Source organism: Salarias fasciatus, chromosome 6 (assembly GCF_902148845.1).
Source record: "Salarias fasciatus chromosome 6, fSalaFa1.1, whole genome shotgun sequence".
In the NCBI taxonomy this organism is placed as follows: Eukaryota; Metazoa; Chordata; class Actinopteri; order Blenniiformes; family Blenniidae; genus Salarias; species Salarias fasciatus.
Genome location: NC_043750.1, coordinates 3,168,183 through 3,187,076, shown reverse-complemented (window position 1 = coordinate 3,187,076; position 18,894 = coordinate 3,168,183). Strand labels below are relative to the sequence as shown.

The following is an 18,894-nucleotide window of genomic DNA, read 5'->3' as shown; positions in this document are numbered from 1 at the left end:
CCGCCCCCGTCCCCGGCCCCCGTCTCTGGCCCCGCCCCCGTCCCCGGCCCCCGTCCCTGGCCCCGCCCCCGTCCCCCGTCCCCACCCATCGGCGCACGCCTCCACGTGCTGCCAGCTGCTCTGTGCTTCGGCCAGTGGATTCGGTCCTCCCCTCACTCGGCCGCCGGTCAGGATCCGCCGCCGCCGGCCGGCCGCCCCGGTGCAGCGCTGGCCGGCGGCGGCGGCGGGGGAAGCCCTCCGTGGGGAGCGTTAGCCCCGCCCCACGCCTCACTGCCAGTTGGGCGCTGCAGCATGCGAGTGTGATGAATGGCTCATGGCGGCTTCTCCGTTGTTATAATAATCCACCTACCCTGATGACGCCGTCTCCGTGGTTTGTATTGTCTCCATGGTAACCACCGCTGACCGTCGGCTAGTGGTGGTCACCGTGACAATTAGGGAGGTCTTGATTTGATTCCGGGTCTTAAAGAGGACTTGATATCGTCGGGGGGCGTGGCGTTGGTATCATGTGGTCTCTTCTGGTCTCAGAGGGATCACGATACGGCGGCGGCGGCCGGACGCCGTCTCCGCTCTAAACCGGCTCTGGTGGAGGCTGGAGGCTTCACCGCCAGGAGCCGCCTCTTTAAGACCTGGGTCAGCGGGACGCCCCTAATGCTGGGCTGTGTGTGTGTGTGTGTGTGTGTGTGTGTGTGTGTGTGTGTGTGTGTGTGTGTGTGTGTGTGTGTGTGTGTGTGTGTGTGTGTGTAAATATGCTCAAAGCTGTTTGTCACCAAGTCTGGATCTCATTTCAGCCTTTGCCCTGTTCTCTCTCTCTCTCTCTCTCTCTCTCTCTGTTCTCTCTGCCTCTCTCTGACTCTCTCTCTGCCTCTCTCTCTCTCTTTCTGTTCTCTCTCTGCCTCTCTGCCTCTCTCTGTCTCTCTTTCTGTTCTCTCTCTTTCTGTTCTCTCTCTGCCTCCCTCTCTCTCTCTTTCTGTTCTCTCTCTGCATCTCTCTGTCTCTCTTTCTGTTCTCTCTCTTTCTGTTCTCTCTCTCTCTCTCTCTCTCTCTCTCTCTCTCTCTCTCTCTCTCTCTCTCTCTCTCTCTCTCAGTTTAGTCCTGGGTCCGGGGTCTGACCGGGTCTAAAGCTGCATGAAGTCCTGCTGGACCAGGACTCTGCTCTGATTGGCTGATTGATCAGGAGTCCTGTATTCCAGCTGTGTTGTCCTGAAACCAGCTGATTCCAGTCTGTCTCAGCTCGTCTCCGTGGGTCCGTCTCACACCCCTCTACCCAGAAATCACATGGCTGGGTTAGCGGTTAGCGCTTAGCATTTCAGCGCTGAAGCTGGCTGTGCCGGACGAGACCTGAAACAAAACGAAGTCCGGAGCAGTTTATCCAGAAGACGCGTCTTCTGGACAGAAGACGCGTCTTCTGGACAGGACGCGGCTTCATGCAGCTCTCAGTCAGACCCTGGTTCTCGCTGTTGTGTCCGTCATGGCAGAACCAGAGACGTCTCAGTTTGTCCAACTCTCAGACCAAAAATCGGTCTCAATTCCAACCTCGGTCCAGCTTGAGGGACGAGCAACAGCCGTCCTCGTCCTGTCTCTGCTCCTAGCATGACGGCGCCGTCTGGTCCTGGTCCTGCTCATGTGGGTCAGCGGTGGGTTCGGTTCAGACCCGGACCGGAGAATCTGGGACGAAGGCTGAGAACCGAGTCCACGGCTGACCGGCTACATTTCCACATCCCATGATAGAGAGAACGTAGACCACGCCCCCTCCATCCGCCTTCACGCCCCGCTGCAGACTGACACAGAGAACCCAGAGAACAGAGAACCCCGAGAACCCAGAGAACCCGTCCCCCCACGCCCCGCTGCAGACTGACACAGAGAACCCAGAGAACCCCGAGAACCCAGAGAACCCGTCCCCCCGCGACCCGCTGCAGACTGACACAGAGAACCCAGAGAACAGAGAACCCCGAGAACCCAGAGAACCCGTCCCCCCACGCCCCGCTGCAGACTGACACAGAGAACCAGAGAACCCCGAGAACCCAGAGAACCCGTCCCCCCACGCCCCGCTGCAGACTGACACAGAACCCCGAGAACCCCGAGAACCCAGAGAACCAGCCCCCACAGCGCCCCGCTGCAGACTGACACAGAGAACCCAGAGAACAGAGAACCCAGAGAACCCGTCCCCCCACGCCCCGCTGCAGACTGACACAGAGAACCCAGAGAACCCCGAGAACCCAGAGAACCCGTCCCCCCACGCCCCGCTGCAGACTGACACAGAGAACCCAGAGAACAGAGAACCCCGAGAACCCAGAGAACCCGTCCCCCCACGCCCTGCTTCAGACTGACACAGAACCCCGAGAACCCAGAGAACCAGCCCCCACAGCGCCCCGCCTCCCGTCCTGGCGCCGCTGGATTGTCTCTTTGTTGTCGAGTGAAACTTTGACGCGAGGACAGGGACAGAAGTCTGGTCCTCAGCAGAGCAGCTGGATCGGTTCCTTCAGCAGGTCTCCAGCAGGAGTCCAGACCCTGAGACCCTGAGACCCCGTTCCCGCTGCCGCTGGCGGGTCGACCCGTTTTCCACCCGCTAACAACCGGCCTCTAGGCTCCTCCCCCTCCACCTGCAGACCCGGGTCTGACCCCCTGCTGGCGAGCCGCGTCGCTGCGTCTTCCCGTGCTGACGGTGTCCCACGTTGATGACATCATCAGCGCGACGGAGCACAATGAAAGTAAACAATGCAGCCTCCTCTTCCTGGATCAGAGAAGCTCTCTGGTCTCCTGTCCTGCAGGTCATCCTGAAGGAAATCTCACGCTGTGTCCAGAAACAACTAGCGCGCTAACGTAGCCACGATAACGTAGCTGCGCTAACATAGCTGTGCTAACGTAGCCGCGCTAACGTAGCCGCGCTAACGTAGCCGCGCTAACATAGCCGCGCTAACATAGCCGCGCTAACATAGCCGCACTAACGCAGCCACACTAACGTAGCCTTGCTAACGTAGCCACAATAACATAGCCGCACTAACATAGCCGCGCTAACGTAACTGCGCTAACTTAGCCACGCTAACGTAGCCACGCTAACGTAGCCGCACTAACGTAGCCGGGCTAACGTAGCCGGGCTAACGTAGCTGCGTGGACGTCATCACGTGAGTTCCCGGATGTCTCCTCCCGCTAAAGCCGGTAGCAGCGACCCGGTAAATCCCGGGGGACTGCAGGGTCGGACGACCCGGGTGGAAATGCCGATTAAACCCATTCAGTCTGCCAGGAGGAGCCGGGTATCAGCTGGTTTAAACCGGTTTGTTGGCCGGTGGGAAAGGGGCTTGACAGTCCTCGGGTCCCTGCCTGCCCACTGAAACCAGAGGGGACAGGAACCAGGGAGGTCCAGGATCCTCTGTCCACCTCTTAGAACCGAGACGCTTTCATATTCGAGCTTTATGCTAAGAAGCTCTGACAAGTTGGGACAAGTGCAGGGAAGTGGTTTCCTGAAGAGTCCTGAAGAGCCCTGAAGAGCCCTGAAGAGCCCTGAAGAGTCCTGAAGAGCCCTGAAGAGTCCTGAAGAGCCCTGAAGAGCCCTGGAGAGCCCTGAAGAGTCCTGAAAAGCCATGAAGAGCCCTGAAGAGCCCTGGAGAGTCCTGAAGAGTCCTGAAGAGCCCTGAAGAGCCCTGGAGAGTCCTGAAGAGTCCTGGAGAGCCCTGGAGAGTCCTGAAGAGTCCTGAAGAGTCCTGAACAGCCCTGAAGAGCCCTGAAGAGTTCTGCAGCCTTCAGCGGAGGAAAACCGTCCGATCCGGTCCGATCCGGTCCGGTCCGGTCCGGTCCGGTTCGGGTTCTTCTCCTGAGCAGCCTGATCTCTGACCGGCCTCAGGACTCAGGACTCCACATTCCAGATGTTTAGTGGACCCTGTCTGCTGTCTCAGCCTCTGTCTGTCCACTCGCTGTCCCTGCAGGACGCTTCACAACCCTTCACCAGAAATGAGCCGAAGCACAACCAGAGGCAGCCTGACTGTTTGAGACTCCACCCTCCTCCACCCTCCACCATCATGCTCCACCTCCTCAGCGCCACCAGATGCAGACTCCGCCCCCTGCTGTCTCAGTGGACACTCCCACTCATCCTCCACCCAGTCATCCATCATCCCGACTGTTCCTCCACCCTGGAGGTCATAGACTCGCCTCCAGCCTGCAGGGGCGGGGCTGGGCGGTCCTGGGCGGGGTTGGGCGGGGCCTGGTGGTCCTGGGCGGGGTTGGGCGGGGTTGGGCGGGGCCTGGCGGTCCTGGGCGGGGCTGAGCGGGGCTTGGCGGTCCTGGGCGGAGCTGGACCCGGTGGCAGAACCTTTTCAAATGTCTGGTCGAGTCTCTTTAGAGCTGAAGCCTGGAGACGGACAGAGACAGAGAGACAGCTGCAGGACGTCGCCCAGCTGGAACCTGACTTCAGGCGGTGTTCACCGAAGACCTGGTGGTCCGGGGTGGTCCGGGGTGGTCCGGGACGTCCAGGGGACGGACGCAGTGGTTCCAGGACACATGTGGACCCAGCCGGCCGTCCTATGAGACAGCTTGGATGAAGTGAACAGTGAGTCGGACCTTGTGAGTCGAGGAGAAATGCCAGTGGAGCAGCAGTTCCCAACAGGAGGTCCCGGACCCCTGTGGAGCCGCAGCATGTGTGTGGGGCGGTCCTTAGAGATGGACGGAGACGGAATCAAACTTCCAGAAGTGCTTCTGTTTTTTAAATGCCGTCGGACAGGAAGCCGCTGGTCTTTTACTCTGAAGGCTCCGTCCTGCTGAAGTGGGTGTGGCCTGCGGTGACGGAGACTGGAGGACAAAATCTGTCCTCCATGAGATCAAACTCGTCCTCACAGGACTTACTTATTTAGTTTTTTAGTTTTAGTTTTTTTTTTCTCTCACTATTTTAAAAAAGAAGTTGACAGACGGAGACGCTGACGTGTGTCCGTCTCCCGAACGCCAGCCGGTCCATCGGGTCCGTCCCTCCATGGCTCCAGTCTGTGGGACTAGAACCTGCAACCAGGTGGAGCAGGTGGAGGTCAGTCAGGCTTCAGACTCGGGTTTTTCCAGAAGTGACATTTGAGCCTGCTGTTCCACTGGGATCCAGCAGGTTCCACCGGGATCCACCGGGTTCTGCCCAGTTCCACCGGGATCCGCCGGGTTCTGCCCAGTTCCACCGGGATCCGCCGGGTTCCCCCCAGTTCTGCAGAGATCCACCGGGATCCACAAGGATCTGCCGGGTTCCACTGGGATCCACCAGGTTCCACTGGGATCCACCATGATCTGCCGGGATCTACTAGGTTCCACTGGGATCCGCTGGGTTCTGCCCAGTTCTGCCGGGATCTGCCCGGTTCCACCGGGATCCTCCGGGTCTACTGGGATCCACCGGGTTCCGCCCGGTTCCGCCCACCTGCCCTCACCGGCCAGTGTGTGTGGTGCAGACGGCGTGGGGCGGGCCCGGACGCTGCCTGCACTGTGTTGATGTTGAGACTCACACCGGCTGGACGGCTGACTGTGACCTCTGTGACCTCTGACCTCTGTGACCTGCTAACAGCCACTGTTTCATGTAGAAACGCGGTGAACCTGGCGGTGTTAAAGTTGAACGAGCAGGGGCTGCTGGACAAACTGAAAAACAAGTGGTGGTATGACAAGGGAGAATGCGGCAGCGGAGGAGGGGAGAGCAAGGTTAATACACACACACACACACACACACACACACACCGATGGTCAAACTGAACTGAAATGTGAAAAATGTCAAGAAGCAGCTCGGTTCCAACGCCGCATGTGAGCACAGAGGCAGCAGTCTGAGCGCTGACACCCCACACACACACACACACACACACACACACACACACACTGATGGGGGGGCGGGGCACCGCTGTGAGCAGGTAGCGTTGGAACCTGCGCTGCTTCTTGGCCATGTGTTGCCCCCTGTTTGGGTGAGGTCAGGGTCAGGGCAGCTGTAGGGGTCAGGGCAGGGTCAGATCAGGGTCAGGTCAGGGTCAGGGTCAGGTGACCTCACACCAGATGGCAGCAACAGAGCAGGAGAGCCGCCGATAAAGAGTTTGTCCAAACTGTTTATCAGCCGCTCTGGCTTGAAGGAGTCACTGGAGCGCCGCTCACGCTCTGCCAGGGGCCCAACCAGGGGCCAAACCAGGGGCCAAACCAGGGGCCAAACCAGGGGCCCAACCAGGGGCCAAACCAGGGGCCAACCCAGGGGTCATACCCAGGGGTCAAACCCAGGGGCCAAACCCAGGGGCCAAACCAGGGGCCCAACCAGGGGCAAAACCCAGGGCCAAACCCAGGGCCAAACCCAGGGGCCAAACCCAGGGCCAAACCCAGGGGCCAAACCCAGGGCCAAACCCAGGGCCAAACCCAGGGGCCAAACCCAGGGCCAAACCCAGGGCCAAACCCAGGGCCAAACCCAGGGGCCAAACCCAGGGCCAAACCCAGGGCCAAACCCAGGGGCCAAACCCAGGGCCAAACCCAGGGCCAAACCCAGGGCCAAACCCAGGGGCCCCTCACATGGCAGCCCGGCCCCGCTGATCTGCAGCTTAGTCTCTTCACGACCCCGTCTCCAGTATCAAAGAGGTCCTTTTCTGGGCCCCTGGACCAGAGGGTGAGCCGCTGCCCGTCAATAACATAAGATAACATGGTGACGATGTTATTTATGTTATTCCCATCAAGAGTGCCGGTTAACCTGGCCGTGCTGAAGCTCAATGAGCAAGGCACGCTAGACAAGATGAAAAACAAGTGGTGGTACGATAAAGGAGAGTGTGGCTTCAAGGACTCCGCCAGCAAGGTCAGTCCTGTCCCCGTCCCCGTCCCCCGAGCACTGTCTGTCCACCGTGTGGCGCTGCAGGGCCAGCTCCGTGCCCCTCCTATCCTGGTCTGTCCCCTCCCGTCCTGGTCTGTCCCCTCCCGTCCCCTCCTGTCCCGCTCTGTCCCCTACCGTCCTGGTCTGTCCCCTCCCGTCCCCTCCTGTCCCGCTCTGTCCCCTACTGTCCTGGTCTGTCGCCTCCCGTCACCTCCCGTCCCGCTCTGTCCCCTCCCGTCCCGCTCTGTCCCCTACCGTCCTGGTCTGTCCCCTCCCGTCCCCTCCCGTCCCGGTCTGTCCCCTTCCGTCCCGCTCTGTCCCCTACCGTCCTGGTCTGTCCCCTCCCGTCCCGGTCTGTCCCCTCCCGTCCCGGTCTGTCCCCCCCCGTCCCCTCCCGTCCCAGTCTGTCCCCTCCTGTCCTACTCTGTCCGCTCCCTTCCCCTCCCGTCCCGGTCTGTCCCCTCCCGTCCCGGTCTGTCCCCTCCCATCCTGGTCTGTCCCCTCCCATCCCCTCCCGTCCCGGTCTGTCCACCCTGTCTCCTCCTGTCCAGCTCTGTCCCCTCCCCCTCCTATCCTGTCCTATCCCTCTCCCATCCTGTCCCCGTCCTCGTTCCCTGCCGTCCCCCCGTCCCGGTGGAAACACACCACAGGACCTCACTGCTGTTTTCTGACGCCGTCTCTTTCACTACTGTCTGTCCATCTGTCTGTCTGTCTGTCCATCCGTCGGTCCGTCTGTCGGTCTGTCCGTCTTATCAAGTGAACTGAGACACTGAACCAGACACGAGTCCGTCCCCTCTGTCCTCTGGTCCATGTGGACTTGTCTCAGTGAGAGACGCCCAGAAAAAGAAAACAAAGGAAATTTCTCCTTCAAAGTTTCAACGTAGAAACGACCGCGAAACCGTGAAGATCCCAGGAGTCCCGTGAGTCCACAGACCGGACCGCATCCTGAGCCACCCCGAATGAAGACCGGACCGCCTCCTGAGCCACCCCGAATGAAGACCGGACCGCATCCTGAGCCACCCCGAATGAAGACCGGACCGCATCCTGAGCCACCCCCAATGAAGACCGGACCGCCTCCTGAGCCACCCCGAATGAAGACCGGACCGCCTCCTGAGCCACCCCGAATGAAGACCGGACCGCATCCTGAGCCACCCCCAATGAAGACCGGACCGCCTCCTGAGCCACCCCGAATGAAGACCGGACCGCCTCCTGAGCCACCCCGAACGAAGACCGGACCGCCTCCTGAGCCACCCCCAATGAAGACCGGACCGCCTCCTGAGCCACCCCGAATGAAGACCGGACCGCATCCTGAGCCACCCCCAATGAAGACCGGACCGCCTCCTGAGCCACCCCGAATGAAGACCGGACCGCCTCCTGAGCCACCCCGAACGAAGACCGGACCGCATCCTGAGCCACCCCGAACAAAGACCGGACCGCATCCTGAGCCACCCCCAATGAAGACCGGACCGCCTCCTGAGCCACCCCGAATGAAGACCGGACCGCCTCCTGAGCCACCCCGAACGAAGACCGGACCGCATCCTGAGCCACCCCCAATGAAGACCGGACCGCCTCCTGAGCCACCCCGAATGAAGACCGGACCGCATCCTGAGCCACCCGGAACAGAGACAGGACCACACCCCAAAGTCACCTGAACAAAGGCCGGACCACCTCCCGAAGCCATCCTGAACGAAAGCCAGACCACATCCTGAATGAAGACTGGACCGCCTCCTGAGTCACCCTGAGCAAAGACCCGACCACATCCTGAAGTCACCCTGAACAAAGACCTGAAGTCACCCTGAACAAAGACTGGACCACACCCTGAGCCAGGGTCTCAGCTCAGGACCCCCAGAACCAGAAGAGCTGGGGGTTCCAGGAGCCACAGACATCCAGACTTGTTTACCTCGATGCTTCTTCTGGACCAGGATCAGTGGGTGGAGCTTCGTGCCCCGGGGGGCCTGAGGGACCGGGGGAGGGGCACCCAGTGTCTTGGCCTTCCATGAGTCGGTCCAGCATCGGGTACTGCTCCAGTCGTGTACTGCAGTCCACCACCGCGGCCGTCCTCCCACTTCAGACCCACCTCAGACCCGACTCAGACCCACCTCGGCCCCACCTCAGACCCACCTCGGCCCCACCTCAGACCCACCTCGGCCCCACCTCAGACCCACCTCGGCCCCACCTCGGCCCCACCTTGGCCCCACCTCAGACCCACCTCGGCCCCACCTCAGACCCACCTCAGGCCCACTTCAGGCCCACCTTGGCCCCACCTCAGACCCACCAAAGGCCCACCTTGGGCCCACCTCAGGCCCACCTCGGCCCCACCTCAGACCCACCTCAGGCCCACTTCAGGCCCACCTCAGGCCCACCTCAGGCCCACCTCAGGCCCACCTCGGCCCCGGAGATGTCAGAGGTTTCAGGGCACAGACTCCGGCCATCAAGCGGCGATGTCCATTGTGGATAAAGATTAGTGGACTGATCCGTGTTGGAGCTTCCCAGGCAGACTTCCGAGTGGTCCGAGGCCCTCAGGACCGCCACGGCCCCTCGGTCCATGGCCGAGTATTGTTTCCGTCTTCCAAAACTAAGAGGCGGGATGCTGGACGTGGAGTCCGTCCTGCAGGAGAGCAGCGCCGCCGCCTCGGTAACGGCGTCCACCGCCCGCCTGACAGGACGCTGGAGACACGGGGCAGTGAGGACCGGCGTGCGCACAAGCCCAGCGCGTCTGGGTCCAGACCCAGTCCACTTTGGGCGAGGCAGATCAGTTAGGGGGGCTACGACTGGGGACTGCACCTCGTCCTCATGGACGGCCCTGGTAGCCCCAGGACACCGAGTCTCCTCCACCCCCCGGTTACCCCGCGCTCAGGAGCCGCTGGGAACCAGGAGAGCGCCGCTCGCACCTAAAACCATCACCGAGACCGGAGGGAAGCGGTCCGGTGGTCTCGGTTGGACGGACGAGGCCAGGAACCTTGAAGCAAGTCCAACTTGGAGACGTGCTTCGCAGAACCGACTTGATCCACACAGCCATCCAATCGTTGAGGGGGTAGCAGTCAGGGGTTGTGTGTTCCGCTGTGTTCCGCTGTGTTCTATGTTCCGCTGTGTTCCGCTGTGCAGACTGGTTTATTTGAGCTGTTTTCAGGAGGGATGAGAACCAGTCCCGGTTCCGGTACATCACACACACATCTGGTTCTGGTTCTTTACCACATTCTCCTGCCTTCGGGGAACTCGTGCATCCTGACATTTTTCATGTTCAGCAGCAGAACCGAGATTCTTCAGCCTCAGAATCAGAATCAGCCATGGAACCCTGCAGGGAACCCGACAGAACGTTCTAGACAGAGTTCAGAGCAGACGAGCGTTTAGAAGACAGAACACAGGAAGCTGGCCAGCGGGGGGAGGAAACATCCATGACTGTGTGTGTGTGTGTGTGTGTGTGTGTGTGTGTGTGTGTGTGTGTGTGTGTGTGTGTGTGTGTGTGTGTAGGAGAAGACCAGCGCTCTGTCTCTCAGTAACGTAGCAGGAGTCTTCTACATCCTGGTTGGAGGTCTGGGTCTGGCCATGATGGTGGCCCTGGTGGAGTTCTGCTACAAGAGCCGCGCCGAGGCCAAGAAGATGAAGGTAGGCTCTGTGTGTGTGTGTGTGTGTGTGTGTGTGTGTGTGTGTGTGTGTGTGTGTGTGTGTGTGTGTGTGTGTGTGAGTTCTCCGTGGAGAGCAGAGCGCTCTGTGGAGCTCGGACCGGGTTGGTCTCGGATCCTGTTCATGGATTCAGTGACATTTCGCCCAGTTTTACGGCGTCCAGCAGATTTTATAACGACTGATTCTAAACCAGGACTCCTGGACCCGGTCCAGAACGGCCCGCTATGGCAGCCAAGCGAGAGCACAGCAGACTCCACCCATTTCACCAGGTGGAGTCACTGGAGGAAATGGGTGGAGTCTGATGTGCTCCTGTTCTGGACCGGGTCCAGGAGCCCAGCTCTAAATGAAGAGGCAGATCATGATCTCCAACAACACCTGATTGTTGAAATTCATTCTGTTGGCCCCGCCCTGCCCCGCCCTGCCCTCAGGACAGCGGCCCCGCCCTGCCCCGCCCTGCCCTCAGGACAGCGGCCCCTCCTTCGTCTGGATCTGACTGAAAGTACTGATTTCTCGTTGAATTGGTGCCTCAGCTGGAAGCTTCTGGTTCAAACTGACCTTTCACAACTTATCTGGCCTTTCTGTCAGACTCCAGATGTGCCTTCGCTGATCATTTCAGTCCAGATGTTAGATTGACACTTGGTGGATGTTGTGCATTGGAATGTGTCCGGGTCTGGCTGTCATCTGGACACCGTTTGGCTGCTCTGCTCTCTCTACTCTGCTCTCTGTGCTCTTTCTCTCTGCTATGGTCTCTCTACTATGCTCTCTCTGCTCTCTCTCTCTCTGCTCTCGCTGTTCGCTGTTGGGTTTGTTCACACTTGGCAGGTGAGCTTCGATCAACGCCGCTGCCAGAGTCCTCAAAATTACTTTCTAAATCAGGACATGCTGAGAGAGAAAATGGTGAGAGAGAACAGCTGAGAGAGAACAGCTGAGGAGAGCAGCTGAGAGAGAATAGCTGAAAGAGAACAGCTGAGAGAGAAATGCTGAGGAGAACAGCTGAGAGAGAAAGGCTGAGGAGAACAGATGAGGAGAGCAGCTGACAGAATAGCTGAAAGAGAGCAGCTGAAAGAGAACAGCTGAGAGACAACAGCTGACTGAGAACAGCTGAGGAGAGCAGCTGAGAGAGAACAGCTGAGGAGAGCAGGTGAGAGAGAACAGCTGAGAGAGAGCAGCTGAGGAGAACAGCTGAGGAGAGCAGCTGTGAGAGAACAGCTGAGGAGAGCAGCTGTGAGAGAACACTTGAGAGCAGCTGAGAAGAACAGCTGAGGAGAACAGCTGATAGAGAACAGCTGACGAGAGCAACTGAGAACAGCTGAGGAGAGCAGCTGAGAGAACAGCTGAAAGAGAACAGCTAAGAGAGAACAGCTGAAAGAGAATAGCTGAAAGAGAACAGCTGAGGAGGACAGCCAAAAGAGAACAGCTCAGGAGAGCAGCTGACAGAATAGCTGAAAGAGAGCAGCTGAAAGAGAACAGCTGAGAGACAACAGCTGACTGAGAACAGCTGAGGAGAGCAGCTGAGAGAGAACAGCTGAGGAGAACAGCTGAGAGAGAACAGCTGAGGAGAACAGCTGAGAGAGAGCAGCTGAGAGAGAGCAGCTGAGGAGAACAGCTGTGGAGAGCAGCTGAGAGAGAACAGCTGAGAGAGAGCAGCTGAGGAGAACAGCTGAGGAGAGCAGCTGTGAGAGAACAGCTGAGGAAAGCAGCTGTGAGAGAACAGCTGAAACGCAACAGCTGAGGAGAGCAGCTGAGAGAGAACAGCTGAGGAGAACAGCTGATAGAGAACAGCTGAGGAGAGCAACTGAGAACAGCTGAGGAGAGCAGCTGAGAGAACAGCTGAAAGAGAACAGCTGAGAGAGAACAGCTGAGAGAGAACAGCTGAAAGAGAATAGCTGAAAGAGAACAGCTGAGGAGGACAGCCAGAAGAGAACAGCTGAGGAGAGCAGCTGAGAGAGAGCAGCTGTGAGAGAACAGATGAGAGAGAGCAGCTGTGAGAGAGCAGCTGAGGAGTACAGCTGAGGAGAACAGCTTAAGAGAGAGCAGCTGAGAGAGAACAGCTTAGAGAGAGCAGCTGAGGAGAACAGCTGAGGAGTACAGCTGAGGAGAACAGCTTAGAGAGAGCAGCTGAGAGAGAACAGCTTAGAGAGAGCAGCTGAGGAGAACAGCTGATAGAGAACAGCTGAGGAGAACAGCTTAGAGAGAGCAGCTGAGAGAGAACAGCTGAGAGAGAACAGCTGAGGAGAACAGCTGATAGAGAGCAGCTGAGGAGTACAGCTGAGGAGAACAGCTTAGAGAGAGCAGCTGAGAGAGAACAGCTTAGAGAGAGCAGCTGAGGAGAACAGCTGATAGAGAACAGCTGAGGAGTGCAGCTGAGGAGTGCAGCTGAGGAGTACAGCTGAGGAGAACAGCTTAGAGAGAACAGCTGAGGAGTGCAGCTGAGGAGTACAGCTGAGGAGAACAGCTTAGAGAGAGCAGCTGAGAGAGAACAGCTTAGAGAGAGCAGCTGAGGAGAACAGCTGAGGAGAACAGCTTAGACAGAGCAGCTGAGAGAGAACAGCTGATAGAGAACAGCTGAGGAGTGCAGCTGAGGAGTACAGCTGAGGAGAACAGCTTAGAGAGAGCAGCTGATGGAGAACAGCTGAGGAGAGCAGCTGAGGAGAGCAGCTGTGAGAGAGCAGCTGAGAGAGCAGCTGAAGAGAACAGCTGATAGAGAACAGCTGAGGAGAACAGCTGAGGAGAGCAGCTGAGAGAGCAGCTGAAGAGAAGCATTGCTCAAACATCGTCCAGTGGAAGAGAAGAACTTTCTGGGTTCTGCAGTCCTTAGGAAGACACTCCAAGTGAACAGGTCAAAGGTCCCCCTTGGGCCACATCAGAAACAAAGGTGGAGCAGAGTCCAGAGGTCACTCAGAGGTCAGACGTGGGTGCTGTGTGGCCCAGAGGTCAGAGGTCAGAGGACTGAGCTGAAGGACAGACAGGTGGAGTCCATACCAGATGCTCCTGTGACCCAGATTCCAGATTCAACTCAGCTTTATTTAAAAAGCTCCAGGTACAAATCACTGATGACGGAGTTGATTTCTTTTTTTAACTTCCTGCTTTTAAATTTATACCTGAAAATCCCTCAAGTGTGAACACCACCTCAACACCTGTACACCACCCGAACACCACCTCAACACCTGTACACCACCCGAACACCACCTCAACACCACCTCAACAACACCTCAACTCCACCTGCCATGAAGCACCTGCTGTCTGTTACTCCCAACATGTGTTCCAGGCACGAGCCCCCCCCCCCCCCCCCCCCCCCCCCCCCCCCGTGCTCTCTGGGTCTGGACCCTGCTGGACCCTGCTTGGTTCTGCTGGGCCCTGCTGCTCCCTGCTGGACCCTGCTGGGCCCTCCTGGGTCCTGCTGGACCCTGCTGGACCCTGCTGGGCCCCGCTGGACCCTGCTGGGCCCTGCTGGACCCTCCTGGGTCCTGCTGGACCCTGCTTGGTTCTGCTGGGCCCTGCTGCTCCCTGCTGGGCCCCGCTGGACCCTGCTGGGCCCCACTGGACCCTGCAGAGTAACCCTGACTGTGTTTCTGTTGTCAAGGCGGCGGCCACCACCGTGTCGTCACCGCAGCACACAGGAAACTACACACACACTCTGTCTTCTCCTCACCACGCCCCCTTCGCCCTGCTGTCGCCCGGCCGCCAGCCCGGCTTCGCCACCTACAAAGAGGGCTACAACGTTTACGGCGTTGAGAGCGTCAAGATCTAAGACGGGTAGGAGAGCGATGATTGACGCTACAGCCGTCCTCACCTCGCGGTCATACGGCTGGACGGCTGCATTCACGCCGGCCGGATCGGTCCCACGATGCACTGCTGCAATGCCTCACCCCGCGGGCCGTCAGGCACGTGCACACCCACATGCACGGCAAATGCTAACTAGCGTTAGAGCTAACTCCCGTGGCTCGACCTGCTGAACTCCTCTGAGCTCCTCTGGACCCGCTGCCCCAGGGTGTTCAACCCGCGGCTCTGGGGCCACGTGTGGCTCTTCAGGCCCTCTGCAGGGCTCCGTGAAGCCTTCAGCACGTGAAACAGGAATAAACATTTAACTTATTTTTGAATTGTTATATGATTTGTCAAAGGGATTCAGAAAGGTTCCAGTAAAACTGGCAAAAACAGCAAAAACCACAAGAAAAAAATGACAGAACAGCTTCAAAAACCTGAAATGTCTCCAATGTCTGACATAAGAAAATGAAATGTGGCAGAAAAAAGCAGAGAAAGCTGTTTAAAAAAAGGCAAAATGACTCAAATATCAAAGCTGTCAACAGAAAAAGCTTGAGAAGAACAAAACAGTTAAACCAGGAAGAAGAACCGGCTCAGAGTGACAAAAGCTTCTGATCTGATCTGGATTAAACTTCCTGAATCCGTCAGAAGACCCGGTTTGGTTTCTGGCTGAAGCTTCCTGAGCCTCACTTTAAAGCTTCAGCAGACAGACAGTCCTGAAACGGTTCTGCTGGTCCTGGAGTTTGCAGAACTCGGTCCAGATGAACGTTATCCTCATTGAAAGGACAGAAACTCCCAGCAGAGCCGAGCCGCGACGGCAGCGAGGAAAGCAGCGCCGGCGTGAATCCAGCAGGACCAGCAGCCCGTATGACTGACTCTCTCCTCCACCCTCCATCCTCCTCTCCTCCTCCACCCTCCATCCTCCTCTCCTCCTCCACCCTCCATCCTCTCCCCCTCCTCCACTCCATACTCTCTTCCTCCTCCACTCCATCCTCTCCTTCTCCTCCACTCCATCCTCTCCTCCTCCTCCACTCCATCCTCTCCTCCTCCTCCACTCCATCCTCTCCTCCTCCTCCACTCCATCCTCCTCTCCTCCTCCACCCTCCATCCTCCTCCTCTCCTCCACCACTCCATCCTCCTCCACCCCTCCATCCTCCTCTCCTTCTCCACCCTCCATCCTCCTCTCCTCCTCCTCTCCTCCATCCTCTTCTCCTCCTCCACTCCATTCTCCTCTTCTCCTCCACCCTCCATCCTCTCCTCCTCCTCCACCCTCCATCCTCTCCCCCTCATTCCACTCCATCCTCTCCTCCTCCTCCACTCCATCCTCCTCTCCTCCACCCTCCATCCTCCTCTCCTCCTCCACCCTCCATCCTCTCCTCCTCCACCACCCTCCATCCTCTCCCCCTCCTCCACTCCATCCTCTCCTCCTTCTCCACTCCATCCTCCTCTCCTCCACCCTCCATCCTCCTCTCCTCCTCCACCCTCCATCCTCTCCCCCTCCTCCACTCCATCCTCTCCTCCTCCTCCTCTCCTCCACCCTCCATTCTCCTCTTCTCCTCCACCCTCCATCCTCCTCTCCTCCTCCACCACTCCATCCTCCTCTCCTCCTCCACCCTCCGTCCTCTTGGTTCTCCTCTTCCTCCTGCTCCGCTCCTCCTGTTCAGCCAATCATCCTCTTTGATTCAGCGGCTCATCTCATTGGCCGGTCGCTCTCATGTCCGGAAGGTTCAGCCCAGTGGCTTTCCTGGGAGACTGGGCCGGGACTTTGAAACCAGCACTGCAGGACATCCTGCAGGAGACCAGACCGACTGCAGCTTTTACTCTGAAGGTCCAGACGGACGTGAACATCAGCCAGCTGGAGGAAGATGCTCTAAAATGGTTTTCTGTCTGTTCTGGAAATACAGGCCTGGACGTGGTCCAGGTTCTAGAGATAGTGGAGGGACGTGGTCCAGGTTCTAGAGACAGTGGAGGGACGTGGTCCAGGTTCTAGAGATAGTGGAGGGACGTGGTCCAGGTTCTAGAGATAGTGGAGGGACGTGGTCCAGGTTATACAGATAGTGGAGGGACGTGGTCCAGGTTATACAGACAGTGGAGGGACGTGGTCCAGGTTCCAGGTTGGTGCAGGGATGTGGTCCAGGTTCCAGAGTAATTTCATGGAGACGACTCTCTGTTGTCCTGCAGTCCGTTCTGATCTGGTTCACAGCAGTGGGCGGTTTGATCTCATGAAGATGGTCTTCCATTGTTCCTACATGGACAGACTGAGGGTTTGGACTGGCTCGGGATGTGGTCTTGCTTTGGACTCACAGTCCAGGTCTCTTTAGAACCTGTTTTTACCACCAGACTCGAACCTTCTGCTGAGTGACGGATTCTTTCGCTGCGAATCTGATCTGGATCCGACAAGCACCCAGTTTAAATCTTTTAGTCCCGATATGAGGTGCAACACCGGAGAGGTGGAATTTAGAGACGGTCTTTCATAAAACCGAAGCTGTGGGAAAAGAACAGCAGCAGAAGACCTCGGGAGAAAAGACCTAAGAAGACGTGCTGGGGTCTCCTCCCCTCCAGCGGGTGTCTCTTCTGTCCTCTGCTAGTCTGAGGACATCCAGGGTGGTGGCTGGCCAATCAGAGCGATCGAAGGCGGCTGACTCCAGGTCGGAGGGGTCGGAGCCTCCAGCCTTGAGGTCACGCTTGCAGAAGTCCTTGACCCTGAGAGCTGGACATCCCTTTGACCTGTCTCCAGCAGCCAGCTCCCCGGACAGTCAGTCTTTGGGGACTCGCCCGTCGTCCATTCGGGTGGCGTGATCAAGCTGTGGCGAGTGTCTCAGGGTCAGGACAGCAAACATTCTGGACACATCTGCTCTTGCAGGACGTCCTTTTTGGAGACGCAGTCCTGTTAAGTGATGTCCAGTAGTCTGCGAAGGCAGTGCTGGTGGACAGCAGGACTTTACAGTCCATGCTTCACTGCCGTATAGGACACTGCTCAGGACCAGGCCTGGGAGACTCTTGTCCTGGTGTTGGTGGTCTTCATGGAGCTGTCCCAGACCCGCTTCACCAGGCGGCCGTCCCTGTCCATGCCTCGTCCATACGGGCGGTCAGTTCGGCATCTAGGGAGACGTTGCTGGAGACGACCGACCCGAGGGAGGGGACCCTGTCCACCTCCTGGAGGGTCTGGACACCGATGTTAATGCTGGGAGCTCGACTGATGTCCTGGACCTGGACCTCATCAGACCAGACCCAGACCGGCACCAGACATTGGAGCACTTCCTCAGTGTGGCCAACAAGACCAGCATGGTCAGCAGAGACCAGCTCCCTGAGGGGGGGCGCTCTCACCGTGGTCTTGACTCTGAGGCAAACCGGGTTAGAGAGGCCTCTGTCAGTCCTGGTCTAGAGGAAGACGCCGTCCTCAGAGTCCTGAAGGCGGAGCAGGAGCACGGAGACAGGACCCCACCCTGCTCCACAAAAGGGTCTGAGGATGATCCTGGAACTGGACCAGGCCGTTCATGTCCCGCTGGAACCACTTGATCCTGCTCAGAAGCTTGGGGGGGATCCGGTTCGCTGGAGGACAAACAGTCTGTCCCTCCTGACCGAGTCCAAAGCCGTGGTCAGGTGGATGAAGGCCAGATAGAGGGGTAGTCTCTGCTGCAGCCTCACAGAGAGAACAGGTCTATGGTGGACCTGTCTGCTGCGCCTCTGGACCCCCATTCGGCCCGGACTTGTAGTCTGTTGAGGACGACACGGCAAAGGCTTTGCCAGCGGTGCTGAGGAGTGAGACGCCACACCAGTTCTTACAATCACTCCGTTTTTATCGAGGGTGATAATTTTGGCGTCGCGCTGTCTCAGGGTAAAACCCCCTCCTCCCGGTGCTGCAGCAGCAGCTCCTGAAGGGGGTTCCAGAGCAAGCTCTCCTTTGTGGTTTTGAGGGTTTCAGGGGATGTGGTCCCTGCCACGAGCCTTGCTGAGCTCCTCGGTGGTGGGCGGAGCTTCATGCTCATCCATGATGGACAGTGACGGGGTGTTCTCAAGGGTTGTGTTCGAGACAGTGGTTCCTGTGGAATAGAGGTCTTGGTAGTGCTCAGCCCGGCTCTCCATTTGTTCACCGCGATCCTTGATGACATTGCCAGCAGCTGATCTGAGGGGGGGGGGGGGGGGGGGGGGGGGGGTTCCTGATGGTTCTGGGACCGAAAGCCTTCTTCATGCCTTCGTACATTTTGCGCACATTTCTGAGATCTGTAGAGAGCTGCATGTCCCGGCCGAGGTTCAGCCAGGAGTCACCGGCACAACGCCCTGCAGTCTCTTGGGCATCGTTCCTCGCAGTGCAGCAAGTGTTCACTGAGGCTGCCTCTAGTGGGCGGTCAGGGCTTCACGTTTAGCGGTGTTGGCAGGTTCCACTTCAATGGCTCCTGCTTCAAACCAGTCCACACTCCTCCCCATCTTCTTCCCAGAGGTTCCTGGGCGGTCTCAAACACGGCCTGGTGGATGTGGTTCCGCCCTGCAGTAGCAGTCAGGGGGGCGGTCCATCAGGGCTTTGTTTATGGCTTCAACACAGCACCCCCCGCAGTTCAGGCACTGCGATCATCACTGTGTTGATGCGGGGCCGGGGTTTCTGCTCGGACCGGTTCTGTCTGGGACAGAGACGGACCTTGGTGGAGACCGGGGAATGGTCGGGGTCACAGTCAGCGCCGTGGGAACCTCGGGTGATCAGCACTTGGTTCAGCAAGGATCTC

General features: G+C 58.4%; 1 protein-coding gene across 1 annotated transcript in view; it reads left to right on the top strand.

The window, feature by feature from the left end:
• Nucleotides 1-18,894, top strand: part of LOC115390422 (glutamate receptor 2-like) — a 56,205-nt gene that overhangs the window by 32,331 nt on the left and 4,980 nt on the right. The window contains 3 exon segments of the mRNA XM_030094289.1: nt 5,541-5,655; nt 10,259-10,393; nt 13,995-14,167. Coding sequence (XP_029950149.1) covers nt 5,541-5,655; nt 10,259-10,393; nt 13,995-14,162 — 418 coding nt within the window. The 3' untranslated portion in view covers nt 14,163-14,167.